Here is a 25,382-nt window from a genome sequence, read left to right as displayed (position 1 = left end):
AAAATAAATTATTTTATAAACATTTTGATGGTTTAGTCAAAAGGCTCTTTGTGCCTGTATTGGAGTGCACAGAGACACACAGAGACACAAATACGTCTGACCTTCAGGAGGAAGGATGTCAAGAAAGACAAGGAACAGAACTGAGAGGACATGCCTTGTCCTCCAGACTTTGCATCCTCAGGAGAAAGAAAGTTGTCATTTTCTTTAGTCTGTGGCCCAACAGGTAAATTACCAACCTAACACAAGTGAAAGTGTTGTGAATTAATGAGATATGAAAGCATCGAACATGTACATGTAGGCCTGAACATCTCATTAGATAAATATGATGAAAAAAGACAGGGTAGCGTGTATTGTCAGGTTTTATATAAGAAGTTATTGTAAACACACTGCACCTTCAAACTACATCTCCACTCTATCAGATTAATCTAAGAGGAAAATTAAAACTGCCCTAAATCCTGGTTGATGGGTCACCACAGAGTTTTTGATAAATTGTGCCCTCAAATTACAAATAATTCTCAATTATGTGATTAATATTCTCTCATTTTATTCCCTTCATCTAGTAAAACTGTGAACATACTGTAGCTATTTAAACACATTCACATAACCTGTCATAGATAATTGAAATAACTTAATAAATATTTTTTTTATTGTAATTTACTTAATTTTCACCTGTGTAAGAAATTGCTCATCACACGTCAGATAAAGTTTTCAACTAAAACAGGGAAAAAAGGAACTTGACAAGTGAGTTACCCGCTGTGATGATCTTCAGTCACCCACCTTGTAAGTTGACACCACAAACTTGCAGGCGTGTACAAGAGAGTTTGTTTTAAAAGTGACGGCAGCCCCTCTGCAGCAGCACTGTGAACTTTTACTACATGTGGAGAACCTGAGGGCGGTGAACATCTGGCTCTGAGTGATGAGAGGAAAAATAGGGGCGAGAAGATACAGTGAAGAAACTTTTATCAAAAAGGAAATCTTCTGAAGAATTCTGCTGTTGCTGTCTGTAAGTATGTTTACCATTCAAAGCTACATCTCTTTTTACAATGCTTTATGAGTAAGGAATGAAATGTTTTAATTACGATAATGATGACGGTAAAAACACATCAACATGAAACTGTATCTTCCTCAGTAATGTGGATTTGCCTTATCTAGTTATGTTTTCAGTTATTTTTTTGTTTAAGAGCAGGTCCTTACTTCTAACTCATAACTATTTTGTAATAATGTAAAATGCTATCCCTCTTCTTTATGACACAGCAGTTTAAGAATTTTAAATAATTGGTATAAAATTGTTCAGCTCATCAGTCTTTTCTTTAGTCTTTATTATTTAATGTCTTTTTTAAAATGGCTTTTTTGTTCAGTGAACAAAACAAATAACTAGTAATTATCCAAGGCAAGATTTGAACATTTGTTAATCTCACGTGTAGAAATGAATCGTCCGACATGCTCCTGCGGTCTGACCCTTCATGGCCTCAGTCACAAAAGGTTGAGTCAGAATTCACTCAATGAACTCACTGTTCTGAGGTGGTCACCGCTTATTTATTTTACTCACAATAAAATACTCAATGGGAGATTCTTTTTAAAATCTTGGTGCCAAAGTTGTATTTTATTGTGTTTCACCGGAGCTGGCGCACAGTGAGTCTCCACTGTTGAGCAGCAGGCGACAGACCTTTCCATCCTGTGTTGATATCAGGTTTATTTAGTCTAGAAGCAGCTGAAGAGAAGCCATAGGGTGAGAGCGCCACTATAGCTGAAACCTGCACATTCAATACCTGTTGTTCATTTAGTTTTACATGACCTCTTTAAGCTGATACAATCCTACAGCTGACACCTGAGACAGCAGATCACTGACTCAAAGCTGCTGCTGCCAGCAGTGCTGCCGGACGTCCACAAAGTTATTCATCTGGATATTTTATGAAAAGTTTTTGACGCGGAGACTCTGAAGACAGAACTAGACTGACTGCAGGTCAAACTCAAATACTGAAACTCATGTTCCTGACTGAAGACATGATTCTGCAAAGGCAGTGACACGCTTGGGGCTTCGACAAAGTAAACATGAGAGCTGCGCCTGTCATGTAAGGAAACAGGATTTTTGTTAACTAGTTGTGAAGTTAGTTGTTTACCAGACAGGCGCTTTGGTTTCATTCTCTGGAGACACCGCTGTTCGAATCATCCATCACCCTGTCATCTTGCATACATACAGCACACGTTCAGGCATTTAAGCCAACGCTCCAGCTCAGATCCGTCATTTTCACACACATTTTTCAGGTCGGCTGGTGTGTAATTTTGGCTGTTTCCCGCTAACAGCCGGTTAGGCTGCAAGGATGTTCGCTTTTATTGAGAAAACACAATTAAAGGCTGTGAAACCACTGGACCAAATCTTACTTTGGAAACATTAAAGGTTTTGCAAAGTAAATGAGGTGGAATAGAAAGTGATACATGCATGGGCCTGTGTGTGTGTGGGTGCACCAGTGTGTGTGTGTTTGCAGACATGGGCCCTCAGCTCTGCAGGAGCATAAAGGCTGCTAGTGTCTGAGATCTAGGCCCGTACATGACCTTTGCCTTCTCTTCCCAGTAGAGGCATCCTGTAGCGGAGGTGTGAATATTGCACCTGGATGTTTTTGTTAGAGACAGAGGCTCTCATGCCCTGATGGTCAACCTGTAAACCATCCTCAAACTTGGCAGGCAGCCCCCTCCACATATACCTGTCCCACATCCACATGATGTGTTTACAAAAGGACCTTTTCACTATAGATCCAGTCAGAATCGTACGTCTACAACATCCTCAGTGAGCCCAGAATTCACTGACATGCATTGTGTATGTATGTCTTTGGCCTAGTTCCTCTGTAATCATGGTGAGGGATTTGTCATCAAGTTTATGCTGATGTCAGGCAACTTTACTACAAACTACACTTGAACTCGTAATGACGGTCTGCAACACTGAGCCACAGGTACTTCAATGAAAAAACACAGGTGGTACACAACTATAAATGAGCTCAAACAACCGGCTGCGATGCCGCTTGTCTGGATCCTAAACATCTGCTCTCCAGATGTGCTTTCACTTGGTTATTTTACTAAAGATAAAGTCTTCGTTAGAGGTGAGACTCTTATTAGCCATAGAGGCAACGTGGCTCTAAGGATGGAACTGTGATCCCCAGAAACTAAATCTGTCTTTGTGGATATTCTGACCTTTTGCCGATTAAATAAGCTATTATGTTAACGTGCTACTCACACAATGTCCCGCCCAGAACACGATCTGATTGGCAACATGACACAATTAATAGCCTATGAACACTGAATTATCTTTTTGACACAAAGATTTTCATTTTCACTGCAGATGAATATCGGTCTCAAGCATCGGTTTTCAGTCTCCTTGATTTCTAATGATCAGTATTGGTATCTGTCCTGAAAAAGCCATATCAGTCGACCCCTATTAGAAAATGTTAGCATGCTGTTAACACGGTGAGCAAAAATGTTGGTAATTTTATACCATATATATATACTATAAACATCAGCATGTTTGAATTGTTACTCATGTTAGCATTTAGCTCAAAACACACCTGTACCTAAGTATAGCCTCACAGAGCCACTACTGCTGTCGATTCTTACAGCTTGATTCCCTTGAGCACGGCTGCTCCCAATCGTAAAAACTGACCAAGAAAGCCATTTAACAACATAGCCTACTTACACATATAAGAAGCACAAAAATAAAGGAAAAATCAACCATAAAAACAAATCAACAAAGTCTGAGCAGGGCAAAACAAAATCAGGCAGGCAAAACGTGCTGATGATTGAACAAAAAACACACTGCAGACGTCATGCGTCGTAGAGCTATGATCGGTTAGGGATTCAGTATTCCTGCCTGAAAAATGCAGCCCTCTCATTCATTTGAATGATGACTGTCTGATGACGCTCAGGTGCTTCAGCATCACACAACGTGATCGAGCAAGGTGCTGAATTGACTAATCATTTACATGCAGGCACAGATTCTTTGTGGATTTCTTTGTAACATGAATACTGTATTTCTACTGTTTACCAAGTAATTGTTGCAAAAAAAGAAAAAAAGATGAGATAATTGATAGCTTTCCAGAGCGATAAACTTCAATCTCACAGTATTAAAAACCTTTGTGCATCGCTGGTATTCGAGAAGCCTGAACTGTTTCTCCCTAATTCAGGCCTGTTTTTTTTGTCTGAATGCCTGCTTAGTCTTGTTGCTTTACAATTAAAGTTTAAAGTCAGTCATGTGGCACAAACCGAGCCTCCGTCTCTGCTGTATATTACCCAGCAGACCCACTGACCCACTGCATGTGTTGTTGTCTTAATTCCAGCTGATTAGCAGCGAGCGTTACTGGCAGTCAGAGCAAGTCTCTGCATGGGGCTGAGCTTTATGATGGAAGCTGCTCTGGGAACAGGACAAATGAGCCATGTAGCGGCACCAGGAGACCGGCTCGGGGCTGCAGCTGTACGTCTTATTAAACCTGCAGTCAGTCAGTTTAATCCCTTTGATTAATGATCGTGTGTATTGTTTGGCTGTGAGTATAAGATCCACGCATGGAAGCCAGCGTGTAAAAATTTGTTTCAACATGTTATTATTGCTTTTGTACATGTGCAAGACAGCTCTGTGTTTTCACTGCCACCATTATAACTCTCAAAAACCATTATGTTTTAATTATTTATTGCTTTCTTGAAGGATAGCTTCATATTCTTACCAAGACTGCCTTTAAAAAATACTCACAAGCCTTTCATCAAATAACACGAAGCTTCAACAATCACACAAAGTAATGTGTGTTTGGTACATAAATCCCTTTGATCACTGCTCAGCAAGGCAACATGTCTGAAAAAGAGAGGGAATATTACACAAAAATGACTGAGCGAACCCAAACTGTTTCTTTCATGGGAAGAAGGGATCTCTTTACAGACGGGATAAACAAGAGGAATTGTTCCAGTTCTATGTTGTGTTTTGACAGACACTTTGCTGAGCTGGCTCATTATAACTCACTACATTTTAACAGTATCAAAGTATTTAAAAAATGTTGGGAATATTTACAAAAACTCTTTCATGGCAATACAAATAGGATTAAAAAACATACAACGTCCGGAGAAAGCAAGTGACTACACGCACGGCAGTAACTGTCAGGCTTTGCTTGGTAAAACATATCCTTATGGAGGCGCATGTCCAGGTGCCAGCCCAGTGGAATTTCGGCTCGCTTGACCATTCAGGAGAGATGAAGAAAATTCAGAGACACCGATGACTTAAGTTGAAGTAGTTTATACAAACATGATCATGGAGGAACAAAATGACAGCACAACTGTATGCACAGTGCATTGTCAAGTTAATCCCCCCGAATCCTTCTCTAGATTCAAGTTATATCCTCTAAGCTCAGGAAGCACCCCTCCCATACATGGTTATCTGTTTAACAACAAATAAGTGGAAAGTTACTGCAACTAAACTATATTGGCTTCACTTCTTATCCCTCAGGATGGAGGGCGGAAAACACCCACTGGTTCTTGACAGTTGGTAAGAACTGCAGTTGTAGTTGCAACTCAGAAAGATGACATTTTCACTTTATCTGAGGTGTTTTCAGACAGCATTTTTTGGTTTTACAAAAGAAAAGACTTTAAGGATAAAGGTTAACCAGTTGGTTTGGCAAAGTTTCTCCTCCCTGAGCTTCTCTATGGAGCAATCTGAGACTGTCTCATCCAGTGAGGCACGGCTAAGACTGATGCAAAATGTCAAAACAAAACCCAACAAGGGCGTAAAAAAAACCCCCAAACACTTTTATTTGGTTCACCAGGGTCCATCAAAGACTGATTGCAGCTGAAGCATGGACGGTGAAGTGGAAGCGATGAATACCAGCCTTGACGGTCCTCTGAGCCCAAGGCAACTGACCGGGTTGGGGATGAACTGTCTTCTTGGCCAAAAATACAGACATTCTGGGCCAGGACTCACCTGTCCTCAAGAGTACAACCAGTGGCTGCCCTACCGCCACGACGCCAGCCTCCTGCCCATGAAAGAAGACCTGGCCTTCTGGCTCAACACCCTCATTGGTGAGACAGTTTTCCTCCCTTGATACTGATGGCAAACTCATGTTAACTACACTGTCTGCATATCAGCTACAGTAAGATTCTCAATACAAGCGGTTACTATTAAGAACTCAAAAGTCTTATGCTTAAACAGACAGCTACTGCCCAGTCTGTCTGTCTCTGTTGTAGGTGTGCTTTGTGCTAACATTGCTAACCACTGAAGGAGGCTGTTGCTGCTGCCATGGCCCTTTTCGGCTCAGAGGACGTGTGCTAGTGGCACTCAGTTAGTGGATGAACGACAGTTTGTCACTGCCTTTGCTGCTCACTTCTTCTTTGACTCAGGGGCCGTGTGCTTAGTGCTAAAGAATTAGCCGAAGTAGCTGCTGAAGAGCAGGCTCAGAGGCTGTGTACTGTGAGCACAGCACATCATCATCATTGCTAATCACCCAACTACCTCTTGTCTCACCCACATGTAAGAAAACACCTAACATTATCATAATTAACAATAAACTATCGATAGTACTCACCGCTGTCACGCTAGTTGGTGCAGGAAATTCTGGCTGCACTTTCTCTGCTATTCTTGTGCCACTAGCTTGTAAATAACTAGCAATTCATCTGCCTAACCTTGTGAAAGACATGCAATGGACAGAGCTATTATCTACGGATGAATGACCCTGGAGAGTTTGAAATTGGAGAAAAAGCTGCAGTCACATTGAACACTGAGGCACATTAACCTACTTATTATCCCAAATCCTTGAAATACCTCTCCATTAGGGGAACTGTGGCTGGGACTCCAGGGAAAGGGATGTTTCATCCCACTTTACGGCATTGTGAGGGAAAAGCACAAAGGGTGTGCACATGCCTCAACCTGTTGGAGGATGTCTGGAAAGTGGCTGAAACAGAATGAGTTTCCGACTGATGCTACTCTAAACTAAAGTCAATTTTGCTCGTGGGCCAAAGAGTTATAGGTTTGCGGTCAGAAAAGTGCTTTGTTTGTGTTAGGACTAAAACATCAAAGCTGATTTCCTCATTATTATCTGTCACTTCACAGCTCATCTCAGACAAAACATTCCTGTGGCTGCATGTTGTGTTTTGTAAATCCATAAATCAGAAAGAGACTTAAACCATAAACAAAGTTATCTTACCCTTTTTCTACGCAGATAGTGATTAACACGCAAATCATTTTTTGCTCAATTTTTCAAAAGATATCTGGGGATTTCCTAATTAGTAGGTTCACCTTTACTGAATGAAAAGACCCCTGGCATCAGTCATCAGCAGCTCCTTTACATTTTTCTCTACATCTGTTAGCAGCACTATCCTGACCTTTCCTCCCCTTTAGAAGACAACACTTACTGTGAACTGTGGCGTACATGTACAACCTGTTGGTGCATTTCAGCTGATAAATGTATTTTAATATTATTAAGTGTTGTTTTAAATTGTTTTAACCAACTCCTAGAAAAGATTTGGGTATTTTTCTGTGAAAATTGGCCTCAAGTAGTGACCACGAATAACTGTAATGATTTCAGTGTTTGTGTGCTGATCCTCAGGTGTGGATCTCACAGCAGACAGTCTGATGGAGAGGTTGGATAACGGCGTTCTGCTCTGTCAGCTCGCACAGCTGCTGCAGGACAAAATGGTCCACAACAACAATGGCAAGGTGCTGCAGCAACACAAAGTCATGCACATGTTCACACACAAACATGCAATCAAGGGTAAACTAATGAATGCAAACTCATTTTACCAACCACGCTCTTTTCAGAAGGGTTGTATTTGGTTGTGCACTTTGATACTGCGAACCTGTTCAATACATGATCAGGTTTAATTCTCTCAAATTTTGAGAAGCATTTTTTAAAGAGATTTGTTTGAGTGGCCTTTTAATGTGAGCAGCCCGAGACACACCTGTGCAGTAAACATGCATTGTATCACCCACCTACAATGCTGTACTGAGTTCCCTCCCCAGACAGCTTAACAGCCATTCACACCTGGGCTCATCAAGCCCTAGCAACCCACATGAAGGCCGGTTGGGTCAACGACCCACAAGTGGCCCTAACGACTCAGAGCTCACACGTGTCCTTAACGTCTCTGTAAGGACACTCCCACACAGAGTCTAAAAGCCTGCAAACTCCCCTCCAGTTAGTTAGAACTGAAGAAGCCTCTTGGATGAGAGGTGAAACGTCTTCAGGAAACTGAAACACGTCCATTTGCCTACAATACAGCACTACAGATTTACCATGACCTGGATGACTGAGAACCTTCATCAACACGCTGTTAATCAGCATCGTGATAGGCCACACCTGTCAGGTGGATGGATTATCTTCACAAAGGAAAAAAGCTCACTAACAATTTTTAGCAAATTTGTGCTCAAAGTTCAAGAGAAATAAAACTTTTGAGTGGAAAGAGTCTTGTCTTTTACTTCAACAAAAACAAAAGTGTTGTGTTCAAAATGATGTTTCAGCCCTGTCACATATAGCTGATACAGGAAGTGTTTAAGTCTGAGAATGGCACCAGTACAGCCCACAGAGGCTTAAACCAGTAAAACCAGGTCAGGTCTGAGGCTGGCGACGTCAGTGTCTGGAGGTGCATTCAGTAGTCTTCATGTCTGTTCATGTTTCCAATTACTTAGGCTGACCTTGCAAGAGATCGTCTTTTGAAAGGATTAGATTCATTATAACATTTGGTACAATGGGTGAACAAGAGGAAGCCTCCTCTGTCTCCTCACCTGCAGGTATCACTGTATTCACATTTAAACATGCTGTAATGTCAAAGAGCTCATGTGTATCACTTATTACAGAAACCATATTAATCAGTTTTTGTGTTTTTGTAGAAAAAATGTTTCTATCAAATACTCACTATGTCTGTGTGTGTGTGTGTGTGTGTGTTGAAAACAATTACAGCCCTTCATGAGAAGAGTGATTCACTGGCGAGCTGATGCAACTTCCAGATCATTTTTCGCCCGAGACAACACCGCCAACTTCCTCTACTGGTGCCGAAAGACTGGTGTTGATGAGGCTTACCTTTTTGAGTCAGAGGATTTGGGTGAGTTAAGACCGGAGATTGCGCCCAACATTAAGGAGTTAAGGAGCTCTGACCTTTTCTTCTCTTTCTTTCACTAAAAACGGCCTAAAGTGAATCGTGTCGTGCAGTACTTTGGCATGTTAGTGATTAAACTAAAATCTTTACTCTGAGTTTCACCTCATTGAGGAAGAAATAATAAAACAAGGTGCAACAACTGTCTGTCTGCTGTCAGGTGCAGACTATTTGTTGTGTGGGAACATCGCGTCTCTTATATTTCTTATTCAATTTTTCCATTCCTCCTCAAACTCTAGGTCTGAGTAAATGTGATAGACAGTTAATAATGTGTGTTATTTGACAGAAGATATTAGATTGAGCATCATGTTACTTGTACAAAATTAGCTTTAAATATTATTTTCATGCTTTATTTGCATTCACGCTGAATGTTACTGGGTCACTGTGATGATTAAACTCCTTGTATCATTTCACATTACACCTTCTGCGTGTGTGATGCTCTGCATGCCTGAGGTGAAGCAGTCAACATGCTAACATGGCCCTGTATCACTAAACATACTCTGCTCTATGCTCCTCTTACTCAGGCATGTCCATGCAAAGAAGCAGATGCGTGAGAATGATAATGTGCAGGTTAATCCCCTCTAACAATAACAATAACCCCCCTCGCCCCCTGGAGGCAGACTAACCTACTTCACTTGACTAATTGAGTGACGGGAGAGTGAAGTTACTGTACTCTGACAGGCTTCAGTTTACTGCCTCAGAGACATGGCGCAAGGCACAGGTCATTATTCTTTCTCTTCCCATGATGTAGGGTGGATCTCTTAAACAGGTGAATGAAAACAAAATATTATTTTTATTTAGCTTCTTAGTTGTACACACATTCATGGATCCTAAACCACTTCACTCATGAGGACTTTCCTCTGTTCCACACTGAGAGCACAGAGCAGCAATATTAATGTAAAGATAGTGGACTGGAGGTAAGAGGCTGACTTGTTGATGAAGCTTTCATGCCCTTATGCCCTCAGTATCCAGAGCCCACAGGAATTCCTGCTCAGCTTTAAAGATAGAGCGGCACAATAGAGAGAGAGCACCTCCTGAAATGTGCCTCTAGCTCCTGTTCTCTTTTGACACAGACAGAAGTTTATCTCCGGAAACATCTTTCCTTTCAGATGAATGACTTTTTTTCTTCTTTTTTTTTTATTTCTACCCCTCCGCCCTCTTTGTTTGTTCTCCATACATGTGATGAAGTCCTCCACAAGCAACCGCGGGAGGTGTGCCTGTGCCTGATGGAGGTGGGAAGGATTGCAGCCAGGTAAATTAGAATAAAAATAACTGCTTCACCCACAGGGGAGCTGAACAGTAAATGACACTGCTGCGTTTTTATATGTGGGTTGAAATTTTCACCACACAACAGTCAGGACAGCGTCCATTCACTAACAAAGACAAATCTGCTTATAATGATTTTAATGCCTGAAGAAGCAACATCCTTAAACATTTGAACCAAAACAGAACAAAGTAGCCATTTTCTTTCTTTACATCTCTCCACTTTTCTACCCCCCACAGATCCTCACAGATGAACTGAGGTAACCCTAGCAACGTTAGCTAGCCGCATGCCACCATTAGGTCACTAAGGCTCTCTTTTACACTCTGCGCTTGGGAGATAAAAAATGCTGTCGATGTAGACTAAAGGTTGCACCGAAAGCAACAGAACGTGCAGTTCATAAAGCGGATACACGTCACACTACGTTGAGCAAGTGGAGACTAGCACAGTGAAAGCGAGGTCTATAGGGAACAGGGATGGCGTCTTTTTTCTACAGCCATTGCGCTGTGCAGTCGATAATTACTTCATGATGACGAGTTAAAGCAAAAACCTTGTCTAATGCCAGTTTAAGTAGCTGTTTTAGCCAACGGTTACAACCATTTATCCATTATGTTCAGATAACTATTTCAAATGTTTATCAGGCTACTTTTAATTAACTATTTAAACTATTCAGCCATGCCTTTAGTTAACTGTTGAATCTTCTCTGCTAACTTGCAAAGTTTTCAAAGTGGTGTTAAGTTGTTTGTGGAGATCTTTTTCAAAATGAAATCATTTCTGTTTTGTTTTTTTATTTTAAGTTAGTTCAGTTATTCTCCAGTCTTTCCACATGTCCCCTGGTAAATGGAGCTCAAGTACTTCTGGATGGGAAACACTATTCTCTGTGATTTTTTGATGTTGATTTATTGTAAATATTGCTGATATTTTTTATTAAACCTGTCTTTCAGGTATGGAGTGGAGCCTCCAGGGCTGGTGAAGTTGGAGAGAGAGATAGAGAGGGAGGAGGCGGGGTGCTTATCTCCATCATCCCATCTGCCCTTCTCCTTTTTTCCTCCTACTTCATTGTATTCACCATCACAATCATCCTTGCTCCCATCCTCCTCTCCTCCTCCTCCTCCTTCTCCACCTGCGCCCCTCACTCCAAACACAACCTGTCTGTCTGAAACCCTCGCTGCCTGCCTCGCCTCTGATCTTCCATCAGCCACAACAAACCCAGTACCTACATGTTTATCCCCTCCTCAGTCCTCCCTCTCAGCCTCTAACCCTTGTACAACCACAGCCTCAACACAAACACCTTTGTTCTCTTCATCCTGCACCACTAACACATCTGCTTCAGCTCCACTGTCAGCACCCACACCAGGCCAAACGCTGGTATCTCCTGCCAAAGTCTCCTCCAAAACAACAAACAAACACACTCCCACAGCTACACGTCCCATCGCTTCCCCACCTGCAGCCCTGACTCCTCGTTCCTCGAGCAAATCCACAAGCCGGAGGAGCACAGGCATCAACAACATTTTGGATGATATTGTATGTATTTGAGGTTCGGCTAATTGAAATTTCTCTCTAACAGATTTTTCACTGTGTGTTTGTACTTGATTCTCTCTGCCTAACCTGTTCTAGGTGAGAAACATCATCGAAAATCCTCCCTGCAGCTGTCCCACCAGGTTCCTCGTTGAGAAGCAACCTAAAGGCTGCTACCGTGTTGGGGATAAAGTTCTGTACATACGGGTGAGTATGTTCACGCTAAACCTGACCCCCATTCCAACTAATAAACAAGGACGTTACATTAAAACACAGTGTTGGAGACGGAGCCCCATTCATTCCTATGAAAGCTGCTCAGTGGTACATGAAGCCAGAAGGCTCGACTTCCCGCTGTATAATTACCCGGATCTTCCAGTTTGTGGGCCACAGAGCATGGGCACTAGAGACTTCCACTGACCAAGCCGGCTAACTTGAGATTAAAATAATTTACTCTTGATTTAATCAAGCTGTTCTGTAAAAATGTATCCATCGTTTTACAGCCGCTTCTTTCACAATGTTAGCTCATGGGAAAAAGTCTTTTTTGGCCCCAGTGCATCACGTGATGATATAATCGCACATTTTGGCCACTTCGAAAGTTGGCTTCGAAGCCTGGCGCTCTTCGTGGGGGCTTGCTAATAAAGTGTTTGTCAACCTTAGGGGGCTTTCTTCTCACTTTAGAAAACTGCCAACAAAACAACAAATAAAGCTACATAAAGGTTTAATAATGACTTGGTAGGTAAGTTAATTAAACTCAAATGTGTTTGTAATGCTATTATAAATATATAAGTATAAGACAATCATGATTTATTTATTTATTACATTTATCAGTTTATTTGGACAACAATTAAGAACAATGACTGAAAATAATGCTTAAGAACAGACCAAAAGGAAAGAAAAATGAATGTGTAAAACATGTATGCTATGTGAAACATGTGACATGTTCACAGATTTGACTTTGTTTAAGTCATTTTTTTGCCTTAATCTTGATTTTTTTAAATAATTTTTTTATTTACATATTTTTGGCCTTTTCCATGACTTTTATTGGAGCTTAGAGAGATGACAGGAAACAGTACGAGAGAGAGAGCTACATCACACTAAACAAAAACAAAACACACTATTTTAACTTCACCCCTCATGGCTCTTCTTAAATCATTTGACTGATTGACTAATGTTTTTATTAACATATCAAGTTTCTTATAAATGTCTTGTAATCTAACATTAAACGTGTTTCTGCTGCTAGTAACACTTATAATCTTATTAGTGTTAATAACCATCTTATAAGGGCTCATTAGAGCCCTTTTACGTATTCACTAAGGCCTATTACAATGGCCTTAATATAAAGCATTACCCCTCCTACACACAGCAAACACTGGCAACTACATTTCACATCACAATCATAATCGAGTAAGTAAACAAGAGTATACATGTATTTTCTAAAGGACAAGGTTGTTTCACGCCCACCTCCTCCACTAGTTGGATGATTATTCTGCTGATGTGTTGTTTTATAAAGTCATAAAGTAGCAAAATGAATAAATGAAATGCGCAGTATGTAAAATTAGATACATCATTGTGAAATACGATGCATGGAATCACGACTTGAACCAAATCTAATGGAGAGGCGTCACAGATGCTACAACTCATAATAAGGTGTGAGGTGCGAAGGCCTCCAGGTTATTAATCAACAGCTGAGTCAGCAACAAGTACGTCGTGTCACAGCGACTGATTTGCAACCATCCGGGATGGAGACGTAGGTGCCTTTCAGCGTCTGTACAAAGGCTCGAGGAATGGCTTTCTGGGAGGCAGGGTTGCTTGGCAACCAATGGTCAGGATAAGACGGGGCTGACAATGATTTTATTCAATACATAAGACCTTCAGCGAAGAGTTCAAACCTGAAGGAAAAACAAACATGGCTCTTTCATGAGGGTTTTGCAAAGATATGGCCGTGGAGTGCAGTTCAAATGGCAGCCCACACGGGAGTCCAAGTCCACTTACATGTGGGGAGGGTTTGAATATAAGACGGAGAGAAAAATACATCCTTACAAAGAGAAAATATAACAGCCTCAGTGTAGCTTTTGTGCACACTTGGTTATGCATATCCATAAATGCATAAAATAGGTCCATTACAGTTCAGTTACAGCTGAAATCCCTCTTTAAAAGAGATATTTTTATGATATGACCAGCATTTTAGTTTAAAACATTCAACTAACAACTAACATTATCAACAGAGTGTGAGCAGCGATGTCTACTGATGTTAGCATGCTAACCAGCCAGGCTTGTATTGGCAAAAGGTGCTAGTCTTAATAAAAAGTTTCAGCTTAGAGATAAGTTAGCGTAAGTATGTTAGCGTAATAAATGAACAAAATGAACTCACCAGATGTCAAGACATGAAATGCTCTTACTTCTATTTTCCTTATTTTCCTAACTGAACAGAAAAATACAACCATACACTGTCTGAGTTCAGCTTTGGTGGATAATTGGCCACTAGTTGTCATCCAACTAATGCTTTATTGATTGTATTGACCCAACACTCTCCAAACTGGTAATCAGTGCTGTCAGTGTACGAGTTACAGTCACATTTTGACAGACAGCATATTTTTACAGCCCGTTTAGAAAAATATTGCTCTCTTTCAAGTCACAGAACACCTGTTTCTCCACAGCAGACGTGTCAATAACAGGAGAGCACGTGTTTGAGCAGCACATCAATGCAAGGCAATAAAGATGTTGATAATCCCCAGGGTGGGTTATTAGTATATGGTCTGGTCCAGCAGAATGTGTGAAGAGAGAAAAATCACCTGTTGTTTTTTTATATTTCAATATTTCAAGGATGTTTTTCTACACTCCAAAACACTCTTGAGCTTTTGTGCTCACCTCCTCGATGCAGCCATAACTCTGTGTCCATCTGAGTTTCAACCCATAATTACTAGTTTGCAGACGCTTCGTGCACGGTTCCCTTCCCTTTTCTCCTCGCCGCTGACAAGCAAACACATCTCAGCTGTGTGAATAGAGCGACCCTGACTCCATCCATTACCTCGAAGCTCGCAGCTGCCTACATGTGTGCAGGGAAACGTACCATAATCCTCTATTACCATATACCATGATAACCCCGGTGCAGCTCCTGGGAGAGCGTGCCATTCAGTGTGTACAGACCTTTTTAAAGAGCAGATACTATTGATTACCAAGACACAGTCATTAGTGAGGGGTTTAATCAGACAGCTTGTTAATGAGCGGCCGAGCATGACCGCCCCTCCTCACATGTAAACCCCCCCACGTCTCTATTCCCTCTGGAGGCTATTCAATCATGCCGGCCCCGGAGTGCTCCGCCATTCTTTGGTGTTAAAAAAGAGGAAGGCTTTTCTTTCTTCTCTGCGCCCAATTAGGCTCTCCTTCAGCTTTGTCTCAGGGACACTGTCTGTCTGTGTCAATGGAAGGAAGACATTCAAACACCTCACAATATCATGCCCCACAAATTCTCCGTTTATCATGCTATCTTTATGAGAGATATAAAAATCTAGACCATAATGAGGATGATTCAATTATTTTTTTGTTGTTGCTTTCAGTGAAACATTTTGGCAGATAAGCCCTTCATCATCCACCTTGTCTCAAGTGCCCTTGAGCAAGACATTAACCCCCAAAGAAGCTCCAGGGTCTTTGTTCTGTACGTGACCCTTACCTCTGACTTTACAGTGGAGGAAGAAAAAGTGGGAAAATGATTATTACTAGATGTCAATTTATAAGCGATATTATAGAGAAAGCTAATATTATTTTAATCATCAGAGAGAATTATTTGTAAGTATGATGTTAATAAACAAAACTAAGAGTCTCTAGCTGTGAATGACTTTACTGGTACAGTGGTGCTTTGAGCTAAATGCTAAAGCCAGCATGCAAATATGGTCACAGTAGTAAATCTAACATGTTTATGCTAAGCATGATATCGTGTTTAGCATGTCAATTTAATTCAATTAAATTCCATTAAACTTAATTCTGGTCAATTCTGGTGCAGCATATAAAACATTGAAAACGTACAAAAGAAACGGAAACACCAACAACATGTAAGAACAAACTTGTTCGCCCAAAAATGAAAATTCAGTCATTATCTACTCACCCTCACACCGATGAAAGGTCGGATGAAGTTTCGAAGTCAACAAAAAGTTTCTGGAGCTTCACAGCGAAACAGCGTTGCAGCATTCTACTAAACAACTGAAGTAGATGGGGAGTAAAATAAAACCAAAAAATGTCTTCTTGTAGCTCGTCCAGTGTGATCCAAGTCTCCACAAGCCTTGAGATCCCAAATTGATTTGAAAAAAAGTTATTTACACACTTTTTAAAAAAAATCTTCAGCTAAACTGCATGGGCAGGGTGTAAAAAACGTGTTTTCAAATAAATGTGGGACCTCTGGGCTTCTGGAGACTTGGATTACACCAGACGAGCTGTGTGGAGCCTTTATGAGTTGTTTTTTTAATGTTTTAAAATAAGTCCCCATCTACTTCAGTTGTTTCGGGGAATGCTGCAACGCAGTTTTGCTGTGAACCTCCAGAAATGTTTTGTTGACTATGAAATTTCACTTTCACTTTTTCATCTGTGTTGTGGCAAGCAGATAATGTCTGAATTTTTAATTTTTGGGTGAACTTATCCTTTAATGGCATCAATTGCCTTGAAGGATCATTGAGCTTTGGACCTCCTTTGCCTGAGGACCTTATATCTCCACCAGGAGGGCGGGGGCTGGAACTCGTAGTTTTGTGTAAGCAAATGTTGCTAATTAGCATTAAACACAAACTATAGCTGTAACTGATGAAGATATTATCAACTATACTATTCCCCTAAGTTATTACAGTTCATCCTGAGGGAAACACGAATATCCATACAAAATGTAATTCACATTCACTCAGAACCAAAAATAAGTACCTTATGGTGGTGCTAAAGGAAAATCTACTGGATCACCAAAGTCTTGAGGATACATTGTCTGGGAATGTCTGCACCAAAAGTTTTGCCAGTCCATCCAATATATGCTGAAACATGTCACTAAAAAACAAAAACAGGCAGTCAACATATTGGTGACATTAGATATAAAGTCAGGGGAACGCCAAAGACAACAGCAACTGGGCTTCATCCTCAGGCGACCATGAACGTCTGTGACCAATGTAGTCAGTCAAGTCAGTTTTTGTTTAATAAAAAAAACACACACACACACACACACACACACACAAAAGAAAAAACAAGAACGTATAACACTGTAAACTTGAAAACCTGAACAGAGGCAAGACACACATGCGCCTTCATCAGCTCATATACTGTGATGCTTACTGTAACATCTTACAGGGACTGTCTGTACCCAAAAACAGCATCAAAAGCAGCGGATGCGGCTGAAGCCTGCCTCCTACTGGCCGGTGTCTAAATGACTCCTGTGCTCCTGAATACACTCATGCATCTTTCAGCAGGAGAGGAGAGAGGGAATCAATGGAGCTGCCAGGGAGGACACAGGGGAATCCAGACGGTAGTATATGGGCTGCAAACGTAGCACACTTTGTACGGAGGCCTGGACGGGGGGGGAGGGGGGGGGGGGGGGGGGGGGGGGGGTAGAGGCAGAAATAAAGGAGTCTGCCTGACAAAGAGAGCTACTGTTGAATATGGTGTTAGAGATCTATATACACACGGCAGGTAATATTGTAACTTTATGTATCAGGTAACAGACACCTGAGAACAAGTTAGTGTCAAACAAGACACGATTTATAAAAAGCCAGATAACCAACAAACAAGTGGCAGAAAAACATCAGATAAAATATTTAAAGAGAATCAAGCAGCTTTAATGAAAAAACAAGATTAAATACTGCCAAAAATAATATTTTTAGATTTCTTTACATGTTATTTCCATAGAAAACCAACTCTAGATGATTATTTAAGAATGAGGATCAGTCTGATTACATTCCCCTCACGTCTGACAGGAAAGTGGTTTATTCAGGATGTCAGACTTGACCTCTGTCAACCTCAACATTTTAATCTGCAGGATGACAGCTGAGACGGACCACGTCTGGGCTTCCCTCTATTGCTGTCGCCCGCTCGTGCGTGCGCGTCCGTGCTTGTGCCATTGATTTTTCATCTCATACACGTGACGCTCACACAGCTCCCCACATAAGAAGAGTGGATCTGCTTGTATTATCACATTCTTAATGGCTCCATAATGAAGGGTTTATTGGCGATAAGGCAAGAGGGGGTCGGCCCGGTGCTGACAGGACAACGGATGGCTTTGCAAGGCCTCCTGGGAATGTTAATGTCCGCTGGGAGTTCAGGGTCTGCGCCGAACTCATCTCAATTTCTCCTTTCATTTTTTTTCTTTCCAGGCTTTATATTGTGGCTGTAGTTGCCATGGCAGCAGTTGGTTTTTCAGCTGTATGGACGGCTGTCTGTGAGGGATGTGTTGATTCAGATACGACTGACCTCTCTGCATTCACCGCTAACAGATAGACTGGCTGTACAGTCGTCATTTCATTTAAAATAAGTGTCTAATAGGCAGTTTGTGTTGCAGATCTGTGTGGGTGTGCCTTTGTGCGTCACTGCATGTGTGTGCATATGCATGTTTATGAGTGGATTAGTCGTTGTGTGTGTGTGTGTGTGTGTGTGTGTGTATGCTCAGCTGGTGCCACGAGGTGTTGTTTCATTTGGTTTAATGAGATTTTGACAAAGCTATCCATGAGAGATCATTTGCCTTTCATAGCTCCAGCTACACATGCATGAGCAGCTTGTAAATATTAGATTGGTGTGTGTGTGTGTGTGTGTGTGTGTGTGTGTGTGTGTGCTTTTCATACAATGGAGAATTCATAAACATCCGGGCAATGTATCAGCCAGAAAATATATGCACTCTTTATTTCAACATCATTCCCTTCGTGACTGTACTGTCTGGTGTCCCCTCTGCAGATGCTGAATGAGCGTCATGTGATGGTACGTGTAGGCGGAGGCTGGGAGACCTTCATCAGTTACCTGCAGAAACACGACCCCTGCAGAGGAGGAGGAGGAGGACCGTATGGCAGATCCGAGGTCAGGGTCTGTCGGGACAAAGCGAAGGCTCCCGGTTTGAACATCTCCCCTGACAGCTACATGGTGGTCGGTGCCCATTACCGTGGCAAGAAGTAGACTCTCAAACTGCTCGCTCCTGCTTCAGGCTCTGAGCAGCAGCGGTGAACATTTAATCAGACCAAACTGTACAAGGTTACGATGTAACATATAGTTCACGTTTAAAAGGAAATCCCATGTTTTCTAACAGTCGTCTTAGCTGATTATTATGTTGTAATGTATACCAAACATGTGCTGGCTCCAGCTTCTTTAATGTGAGGATTTGCTGCATTTCATACATGATAATAAACTGAATATCAATAATCATTCATGATATTAATCCTTGGTTGCAGCAATAGCTGTTATGTACTATATATCGTAACTATTAAATAATCATCATCATCATCTAATATCCTTACAAGGGAGGTGTGGAGTTAAAGGTGCACTCTGTAGTTTTGGAAAAGAATAAGAGATATTTACAGTTTTAATCAAATAATAATACAAACTCAGAAATATTTATTTGATTTATTTCCATTATAAACAAGCCATCCTCAGAGTTAGATAATTAGGTCTGTTTAAAGCCAGGAAGGTGGCTACTACCTTTGAAGACAATTGGTTTATTCCACTTATTCATTCATAAAAAGTCAATCATGACTGATGATTTTCTTCAGCTTTTCGCTCATTCTCTTCCTCTCTCGTTCGCTTCTCCTCAAATTTCTTCCCCCAAACTACATTGTGCACCTTTAAGTTTTCCATTTGTACTGTTGTAGTTTAGTGAGTAAACAAACAGCTATGTGTTAATGTGTTGTTGTCCTGTAGTTTAAATCTGTATGTTTGTATTTTGGATCTCCTAGCAGCAGATTGAGATGTAGTTTTAAAGATCTATGCATAAAGGTTTTTTTTTGTACTTTTATTATTTTACTGGATAAAAATGTTCTCTTTAGAATAAACTACAAAAAAATGGAAAAGAGAAAATCTTGCACAGTCTAAATTACAGCTTATAACATTTTGTTTTAAAGGTATGTATCATAATTTGTCATTTATTTAATATTCTGTATTACACGATGAATGCAAAAAACACTTGTATATGTCTTTTTTTCATTTACTTTCACATTATGGACCTGCGGCAGAGATATTTTATCACCTCGGCCTTTAAAAGGTAAAAGGCACAAAAACATCAAGTCCTCCCTCTAGATGGCACCATGTCCTAAGTGACAAAAGGCCAAGCCTCGCCTCCGTGCCTGTTTGGAGGAGGCTGCTGTGGTCGTGTCTCACCTCTCAGTGACATTTATCTCTTATTTAGGCTGGAAATCTGTCTTCAGTTTTGTTGCCACATGAACAAAAAGATACAACTGTACAAAACACAATTCTGCCTCGTCAGCAGGATTAGGATTTGGTCACTAAACTTAACTGAACTAAATGTTTGCTTGTCAAAAAAGGAACATTAATGGGGAAAAACACAAATACACTAAGTCACCAAACAACACATTAGTAATTACATATTTTTATTTCAGTAAAATAAATTGATTAAAAATGGACACAAGTTTTAATATATTGAAAGAAACTAACTGTAATGATATCATGCAAGACTGTAATGTCTTTTTAAGTCCCCACTTAACATCTGCAGTGGATTGAACCAGTATAAATGACTTGTAGAAAATAATAGCTGTGCTACTGAAACGAGTGCCGCTCTAAACGGCGGCATTTTCACAGGGCATCTCTCATTGCACAGAGTACATTTCTAAGTTCCTCATGAAACACAGGAAGTTGTCACTTTGAGAGGGATTTTACATCAATTTCAAATGCATTGTTACACTGTGCTGACCTCATTCGTTCTCTAAAGTACATTATTCGTAATGTTTTGTAAATCTTGCTACTGTGTGCTACTGTTCTTCTATATTGAATATCAATCCAATCAATGACAAAATCTGTTTTTTTAAAGGGATAGTTCACCCCAAAATCAAAAATACATATTCCTTGTCTGACCTGCAGAGGTTTTTATCCATATAGTTTTGATGTGAGTTGCTGAGTTTGGGAGATATCAGCTGACAAGATGTCTGCCCTCTCTCAAATATGATGGAACTAGATGGCAGTCGGTTATTCAAGGTAATCCACAGACCTTGGTGTGAACTATTTTGTTTTCTTAATCGCCGAGCAAAAGGAAGTGTACATCTGACATTTACGTAGATGCACATGCTGTGTTTAATGTAAATATTAATGTCATCCCCTTTGACTGAGTTGTGACGTTAGCTGGCTAAGTTAGCTACCCTCTCGTCTATGAGTAGATGCACGGTCACTACCCTGAAAGAGTAACTGCCTGCTGTTGTGGACAGTTAACTACGGCAACAACATGTGGACAAACCACACACAGAACAGCAGTAAAACTGGAATTTATGATTACATTTCCAGAAAATTATTTCAGATGGTGGTGAGTGGTTGCCTGTCATTGCATAGCATTTTTTTAAATTCAGTTCAATTCAATTCAATTCAAAGGTGCTTTATTGACATGTAGATTATATGAACAATATTGCCAAAGCATAAATGTGCTCGCACATATGCAAGCTTCCTTTTGAGAGGGGATACAGAAAAAAAATAGGTCCTACATGAAACTTCTGATAAGGTCTCTGAATTGTCTTGACTAACTGGGACATGGTTTCTGGAGAGAGACATTGCCGTTGAGTTTTTCAGAGGTTTTTTTTTTTCTTTTTTCTTTTGAGCACCACAAGCCAAGTGCCATCTCGTTCCATTACATTCAAGAGAAGGCAGACATCCCTAGAGCCAATATCTACAAAACTCTGAAACTAACACCAGAACAATCTTGATGGATGACAAAAAAATTAAATAAATAAATAAATAAACACAACAGGTGTGAGGAAGAATATGTATTTTTGATTTTGGGGTGAACTGTCCCTTTAAAAAATGTGTGTCTGTGTTCTTGAAATTTGCTATTTAAGCTATGGGGGTGTAAACATGTTTATGCTTTAAATTGTTTTTGCTTCTAATACCTTTTTTTTTTGACAAAGTCCTGCACATGTGCAGTGGTGGAACATTAGTATCGGAAAAGTCAGATTTTACCACCTATAATACACAAAAAACTTGTAAGATTTGTGTGCAATTGTGCTTCAGTCCTAACACATACTATACTTGCACCATGTACTTATACATTACAGGTTACCGCTGACAGTAATACTTATATTACTGTGTAGTTTGGGTGTGAACTTAAAACTTTTATAAAACCAAAACACCAAACAGCATTCTGTGAGTCGCAGGACATCAAAGAATACACTGACTCAACTGTCAGTGCAATGACCATAGATATAATGGTTTTATATTTATGGTACGTTCGTGTTTCTGGCATAAATATTTTCACAATAAGAGCCTAGACCAACTGACCCTAAACACACAACATGGTATAAAACCCAAACTCTTTGTAAGACACAACAGGGTGCTTATTACATGCTCTGGTCATCTTTTGCTCCTGTATGTGGCCTTACAAACATATTATGTATAACTCCACCTGCTCAGACTTCAGGTTCACAGACTTTGTATGAGACCCAGCAAAGTGCAAAGATTCAACAAGACACTGAAGATACAGTTTTTCAATCATGCCTCAGTTAATTTCCTCGACTTCTGAAAAGTGGTAGCCTCACAAGGAGGTTAATGGTGATGGTGAAAGGACTGAACATCACGCACAGTGTCGTCAATACACATTATAACACCGTTGTTTTTTTTTCTAAGAAAGTTATTTGACATAGCTGATAGAATATCTCATGACTCATCTCCAGCAATCAACATTTATAAAAACTTCATCACACATGGCTGTAATATTCTCGATCATGAAGTTGAAGTAAGCTTGAAAACTTTAAAATAAATTAGCTCTAATGACTCGGGGGGGAGAATCTGCGTGACAGAAAACTGGCTGCTGTGTTATTATCACCCACAAGAGAATCGCTTCTTCTTTTCCACTGAACTACCTGCTTAACCCTGTTTCACATGGCCCTGTCCAATACTAGAAATTGTTAGTCATTAGTGTCCATGAACACAACACTTAAAAGCCATTTAATTATGAATACTTGTGATTTTAAAGGTCCAGTGTGTAGGATTTAGGAAGATTCAGGGGCATAAATGGAGCATAATATTCATAATTATCATCTCATTGGTGTATAATCATCCGAACCTAAGAATCGTTGTGATTTTGTTACCTTAGAATGAGCCTTTTGCTATTTACAGAGGGAGTGGGTCCTCTTCATGGACGTATAATGATACCTGGATACAGCTTCGGAGGCGGGGCCCCATTCATTCAATGGAAAGCTGCTCTGTGACGCATGAAGCCAAAAAATCTCGATCGACCGAGCAGATTAACTATTGGTTTACCACCCGGCTAACTTGAATTAAGATGAAATCATTTAATCTTGTGGCTCTTCGAGACTTTCTTGAAGGGTTATGGCGCTCAAAAAAATCCACTATTTCACAGTCACTTCTCTCACAATTTAAGCTTATGGGAAAAAGTCTTTTTGTGCCCCAGTGCATCACGTGATGTTGTAATTGCACGGTTTGGCCACTACGGAAGTTGGCTTCAAAGCCTGGCGCTGTTCTATGTTGCACCACCATGTTTCTACAGCAGCCCACAACAGACAAACCAAACACTGGCTCTTTTTAGCGGCCACCATAGGGGAGGCTAAGATGAGGGATCACCGCCACTGCCACTAAATCCTACACACTATAACTTTAACTATACATCATTTTGTAATCTCCCATATGCGAGTGTACCATGATCAAAAAACAAAATGAGTACACAGTGTGTTTTTGGAATACAGCTTCGAATTTACGTCGCTGCAGTCAAGAGTCTTTCTAAATGACTATTTTGTGCTTTTTTCCGAAACCAGATTTGGAGGCATTTTTAACCTAACGATTGAATCACGAGAGTGAGAGAAAAATTGAATGATTCCCACGTTCCTATGGCATACTACATAATATACAATGAACCATTTCGTAAGTCAGTACACAATAAATGTGTGTTTTATCTTAAGATGTGTTCTACACATCAGTCAAACTGTGAATTTGGAATCAAACATGTTTTATGGTTTTATTACTTCATCTTTACTTCTGTTTTTTTATTTTTGTTTCTGTTTTGTTTTCCAAGACACCACTGCACCGCATCCACATCTGTTCAACATAGATCTGAGTGAGGAGCTCCTCTTTTTCCATTGTGCATTGCATTGTGGGACAATGATGTCTATTACATACATTTTCTTTCATATTGTGCTTGTTTCATTGTTTTCGGCTGTAACTGAGCCAGATTTCATCTCAGACATGATTGCCCTCTAACAATGTGGATGTCACTATATTATTGTACTAGGTGAGGCTCTGGGACGCAGCTTGTGCTTTCGTGTTTAGTGAAGTTGCATTTTTTTTTTCTTCTAAAATTGCTTAAGTTGCTCATGTTACACAAAAATGCTGACCGATATTGAGGGTAAACAATGGAGCAATCAAATACCTCCTTCACAGTTTGGCTTTATGTTTTTGCTTTTGTCAGGTTATGACTCAGCTTTCAGTAAACAAGCGGGTCGGGTTTGTCAGTTTGGTACAACAAAATACCTTAATGTTGCTGAATCCAATAATGGATTCATGCTCCGAGCACCATCCTCTAACTCTATATCCTCTCCACCCTGTCAGCCATCATTACCGCTCAACAAACAGAAAACAAACATTCTTATTCAAAATCTACTTTACACAAATGATGATCTGGATCTACATAGAGATGCATTTTTACATACAGAATCTTTAAAGAAGAAACAATTTGCTTTTCAATGCAAATTGACTTCTGTGTGTTTTTAACGTACTGACCGCGCTGCTAGATGCATTTTGTGCTCTGCAGAGGCTGCAGACGTTACTCCCGGGGCTCATGCTTGATATCAGTTAGTGTGCTACACTACGAATAAGCAATGGGCAGTCAACACCAGATTTTTTTTTTTCATTACGAACGATAACACAGCACACATTACTCGACTGAAAGAGGAATGCTGACATGATGCTCTGGCTTGATGTTTGTGTGTTTGATCCTTCTGGAGGATTTCTCCCATGAATCATTCGAAGTAATTGAGCGTGTGTGGAAAACCATGTGCTGGTGTGTGTGTGTGTGTTTTGTGTGGGAGTGTGTGTGGTTTTATGTATTTAAGAGAGCACCATTTTAAGACAAATTCTCTTCAGAGAAAACAGTCACCTTTAGAGTCAGCATGTCAAACATCTGAACCAAAAAAAATGTCTTATTTGTGCTATGAGAGCCATGGCCCAGACGTACGTTACTGTGGGTGTTTACGTTTGGTGTTCCTGGAGGTCCCTCAGGGATTTTCGAGATTAGGTGTGTGAAGTTTTTCGTTGCTTTGCTCCTTCTCAGGCACACTGAACACTGAAGGGGGATGGAGATGTCGAGGGTGGTGTGAGATGGTGA

The 25,382-nt window shown here is 40.5% G+C and overlaps 1 protein-coding gene across 1 annotated transcript; it reads left to right on the top strand.

The window, feature by feature from the left end:
• The first annotated feature begins 5,843 nt into the window (after positions 1–5,843).
• gas2b (growth arrest-specific 2b) lies at positions 5,844–19,148 on the top strand. The gene is made up of 7 exons (XM_073463839.1): positions 5,844–6,045; positions 7,569–7,678; positions 8,916–9,057; positions 10,297–10,360; positions 11,314–11,893; positions 11,987–12,094; positions 18,797–19,148. Exons 1-7 carry the CDS (start codon positions 5,844–5,846, stop codon positions 19,010–19,012), a joined length of 1,422 nt encoding a protein of 473 aa, XP_073319940.1. The 3' UTR covers positions 19,013–19,148.
• The last annotated feature ends 6,234 nt before the right edge of the window (positions 19,149–25,382 follow it).

This window comes from Pagrus major, chromosome 4 (assembly GCF_040436345.1).
Source record: "Pagrus major chromosome 4, Pma_NU_1.0".
NCBI lineage: Eukaryota > Metazoa > Chordata > Actinopteri > Spariformes > Sparidae > Pagrus > Pagrus major.
This window is presented reverse-complemented; position numbering and strand designations above follow the sequence as displayed.

Bases quoted from the DNA above. Each gene is read 5' to 3' on its own strand.
- gas2b (XM_073463839.1), top strand. From the start codon at position 5,844: ATGAATACCAGCCTTGACGGTCCTCTGAGCCCAAGGCAACTGACCGGG. The intron at 7,679-8,915 runs GTGCTGCAGCAA...AAACAATTACAG, and splicing joins TCCACAACAACAATGGCAAG to CCCTTCATGAGAAGAGTGAT. The intron at 9,058-10,296 runs GTGAGTTAAGAC...CATGTGATGAAG, and splicing joins TTTTGAGTCAGAGGATTTGG to TCCTCCACAAGCAACCGCGG.